The sequence below is a fragment of the Phymastichus coffea genome, unplaced genomic scaffold, assembly GCF_024137745.1.
Source record: "Phymastichus coffea isolate CEN01 unplaced genomic scaffold, Cenicafe_Pcof_1.1 PCOF00176, whole genome shotgun sequence".
NCBI classification, from domain to species: Eukaryota; Metazoa; Arthropoda; class Insecta; order Hymenoptera; family Eulophidae; genus Phymastichus; species Phymastichus coffea.
In genome coordinates, this window is record NW_026706987.1 from 144,390 (window position 1) to 149,099 (window position 4,710).

The window sequence follows — 4,710 nt, forward strand, 5'->3', positions numbered from 1 at the left end:
CTCGCCGCGCACTGACTGCTATGCTACTACCACTTGGCTGTGCGTCGTTCGTCGTCGCCGTTTTCGCCCCCCGGCGCCCTCGCTCGGCCAAAGTTCTAAAGGAGAAAGCTTTTCTCTGCGCGAGGCCTCTTTCCTCTTTTATTTTTTAAGTTTCCCAAGTGCTAGTATTTCCGTAAGGACTGCGGTGCATTTTGATGTTTTTTTATTTCAGGAGAGTGTACATCTTTTTCTTTTCTTTTATGATAGATGCATTAGGTAAAAATGATCAATATGGTAATCGGATTGAATTAAGTATCCTTGAGATTATTTTTAATATTGTTAATATTTGTGAACAAATTTTATTTAATCATAATAATAACATTTCTGATTATATATAAACGCCTACATTAAATGATTGAAATAAATAATTATTCAAAACTAATTCTAAATAACGTCACTGTGAATTCCAGAAATAAAAAACGTAGAATTAAAGCAAAGCAAGACACCTAGTCGTACAGATTTGTCGCACAGAGTTTACAAAACAGTATCGTAAAGAAAAAGTTTGCTTTGCATTTTTCACGTGATAACGTTGTTTATCATATCTTTACGAGATAAATACTCGCCATTTGTAAGGGATTAAAAAATCCAATACGCATAAAAAAAAGAAACTCGCGAACGCGCAGAAGAGTAATTACACGTCGCGTACTGTCGCGCGATAAATCAAATTTCGTTTTATCTTTTTCTGCATCCCCCGAAAAGTGCCGGCGGTCAGAAAGTTGAGGGAAAAATGGGTACCAGAGACGTGCGACCTGAATGCGTCTCCCTTACTCGCTTTTGCTGTTAGACATCTGTGGCTGTTAAGACGCTTAAGCGCGCGCCTCCGCAACTTTCATAAAAGTTTTTGCTCGTAAAACATTTTTTTTGTTTTTTACAATGTCACCTTCGACTCTAAAAAATTTCGTCATTCTATTTTTCTGCGTTGTATATTACAAATTTAATTTGGCTCCAGTACATTTTGTATTTTTTTTTTAATTCTGTGAAAATAATTAAATGTGTTAAGTTTTTATTTGTATAAATAAAAAGCAAATTATCTAAAAATTATATTTATAGTAGCTTTTAAATTAGGATCTTTGAAATGATCATGCTTTAATTCAACGAATTGCGTGTTCTAACGATATTTTTTAACTAATTTTAATTTTACAAAAAATAAAATGTGCTTGTAAGCAAAGAACAATTATGGTTTCTATTTCTTCGAAACGCTCTACTGGCGTTGATTGTCGAAAAAGCCCTTGAGAAATCTTAAGAAGTCATTAGGAGTGCAACCAACTTGATGTAGTTTACGGACTGAGTGTCTTTCTTATCCTTGTGGTTTTGCGCATTTACTATTTATATAGCAGACTCGTTCATACACTAAACTATTTTATGCCATGTCTCTTTGATAAAAACGAGAAAGTTAAAATTCCATAAAATATCATGCGACCGGAAAATTCGTATCTTATTACAATTAATAGTAATCTCCAACAATTCAACTAAACAGAAAGTCAATTTACTGAATTGATACCTATTGAATATGATTAAAAATCTACATTTACAAGAAACAAGTATAAGTATGAATTAATTATTCACATCTTCGAAAGCATTATAATTTATTACCCTTGGAATTTCTATTGCACATAATATTATGATATTTATTATCTTTCTTATCTTCTATCGATGAAATTTTTCCTTCTTACGTCAATATCTTTTAATAACACGTACACATTTCGCGAAACTTCTCATTCAATGCCTGACACGAAAGAGACTGTTCCAAAAAAATATCGTTGGCTCTTAATTGAAAAGTTATTTCTGTTATAGTATAGATTGATAGAGATTTTTACAGTGTAGTTCATTCCGATGTACTCGTCACAGTTAATGAATATCGAAATTTCATAAAACTCACTATAATAACAAAAACATTTTATGTAAACCGACATTGTGTCTTTTTCTTTGATTTATTTCGACATTCGAATAATGAAATAAAAGTTATAAAGATATGGTAAAACGTGCTACAGAGTTAAAAGATATCAGGTTCATTATTTGCAATATTTTTTCTTTGTTTTCTATCTGTAGAATCTTTTAATTCTAAATATTATCTTATTACTATAATTATTAAATTTTAAAATTATTTTATTATCTGAGGCGTCAAAAGTTTTTTCAATGGCTTTTTCCATTTAAACAAACAAATTTGTAATTTTGCTGAAAGACTTCTAAGATGACGTAAAATGTATTTTTTATGAAATTTCATTCGAAAGATGTAGTCAAGGAAAAGAAAAACTGCAAATAATTAACAGCTAGTTCATTCAAGAAAAAACGTTTTCATGTGTAGAGTTATAAAATGACGATCAATAGTTCGAAAAAGAAATAATATTGATGATGCACGTTTTTTAAATTATATAAGTCAAACAATATCATGATTACCGATAAAATTCTTTAGAAAACAAACTGATAAGGCATGAAAATAATTCAAAAGCATTTTAATAAAAGAACTCCTTCGTGTATATATAAACATAATCCTTTCTTATACGACAGATAATCATCTGTAATCTAATAAACTTTAATTTAACTAATGACATTAGTTAATATTCGGAAGCTACAGCTATTGATATAAGTGTATTTCAAAGTTTTATTCAGATAAATGGAATTTGTTTCGCACGTATAAGTAAAATAAAACTTCTAATATATTTGAACATCTTGAGTCACACATGTTACGTTATCATTTTTCCTTGCAAATCTCGTATTAATTACACAGTACATTAATCGATTGAACACATTCATAAGGTTAAGATATTCACCTTGATATGACCAGTATGGAAAAAGAAGGAAAAATGGTTAGTCGAGGAATACTTATTTTTTGCGTTGTGTTTTTTGTAGGTACGTACATTGATTAATTTTCTCATGAATATTATGTTATTTTATGTATTATTAGCATTCTATATATTTATTGGTTGGAATGTAAAATAACTAACTGTTTTCCGTAAACAGGGAATATTAATGCCAATATTCCACGTATATTAAATGGACATGCTGCAAATATTGAAGATTTTCCTTATCAAGCCTCCATTCGCAGAGAAAATATACATATATGTGGCGGTTCAATTATAAGTGAAAGACACGTTCTCACAGCCGGTCATTGCGTTTATAACGAATTTCCACCTTACTTCTGGTTACGAGTGATTACCGGGACAAGTTATAGATTCGAAGGAGGAACAGTTCATGAAATTGCTGATATTATTGTTCATCCAGAATACTTTACCGACGATAACAGAGCAATGAATGATGTCGCCGTCATCACGGTAAGCTTGATTTATTAAATTTTTAGTTGATACTGAATTAATTTGGCAAGGTATTAAATTTTATACATGGTTAAAATATTATTATTTTTTAGCTAAAAGATATAATAGTTTTCAACGAGTGGCAACAGAAAATTAGTCTTCCTACTCATAAATTTACTGCTGGACAAAGAGTTAACTTAACAGGTTGGGGACGAGTGCAACAAATGCCCCCAATTCGTCCTCAGCAGCTTCAGAAGCTCGAAACGGAGCTCATATCTCTAGAAGAATGCCAACAGCTAATGATCGATCCCGAACAGACGAAACTTGATCGTAGAGATACTTGCACTATCGTAATAAAAAATACTGGCATGTGTTTGGTAACTATGTTTAGATATTTATATATAAAAACATACCAAACTACACTCACATTTGGATATTCAAGTTTCGCCAATTAATCTATTGATATTTTTCTGCAATTCTTAATAGGGCGACAGTGGTGGTCCATTAGCTGTAAATGGTGAGCTTGTAGGTATCGTCTCATGGACCGATGGAGATTATTGCGCTGGTGGTCATCCAGATGTATATGTTAATGTCTATACATTCAAAAATTTCATCGAAATGGTTATGAAAGAAACAGAGATATCATGATGCAAGATCAAGAATGTTATATAAAATGAATATAACCGAAATAGCAATAAAACCAATAAATGATATGTATTTTTGTATAATCAACGATGACATTATTTCTTGTCATAGTTACTTCAGCTGACTCTGTGCCACTAAAGAAACAAGAAGAACAAGAAAATCGATCTTATAGTTTACAAGTTCAATGACAATAACGTTAGTAATCATCGTATTAGACTTTATGAAGTTTCAATGAAATATTCTTTTTTTTATGTTTCTTTCTCATATGTGTGTATGTTTCATAGTCGATTTAACGTTTACTATATTTGTTATGGCCATACATAGATGGTACATGAGTTGCCAAATTTGTTGGCGGATCATTCTGGTGTATTGAATGCATAATTGATGTAGCTAAAGCTAATAATTTTGTCGAAATTATTATGGATATACTAGTTTGATATAACACAGTATATTTAATAAGAGAATGATTTTAAGAAAATAAATGATCAACATTTCACCTGCATTTTTAACGAGGCTTATTGAATAAATATACAGTTGTGTTATACTGTCCGGAATCAAACAAAACAATTAGACACATAAAAATATAGACAATGACAGAGCATAATACTAAAAGTAAACTGTAAAGGATTGAAAAGTTATAGTATCTATGTAGCGATGGATATATGAAAGACTTCCACTTTTTTGTATTAATTATTACAAAGTGATGGTATCCAGTGTGCTGACAGTGCTCTTGATACTTTACAAGCATACATCAATACAAAAATTGTCAACGACC

General features: G+C 30.8%; 1 protein-coding gene across 1 annotated transcript; it reads left to right on the plus strand.

Moving 5' to 3' along the window:
- Positions 1–2,825: 2,825 nt before the first annotated feature.
- Positions 2,826–3,938, plus strand: LOC131673406 (chymotrypsin-1-like). The gene is made up of 4 exons (XM_058951365.1): positions 2,826–2,889; positions 3,001–3,311; positions 3,404–3,667; positions 3,777–3,938. Exons 1-4 carry the CDS (start codon positions 2,826–2,828, stop codon positions 3,936–3,938), a joined length of 801 nt encoding a protein of 266 aa, XP_058807348.1.
- Positions 3,939–4,710: the final 772 nt, after the last annotated feature.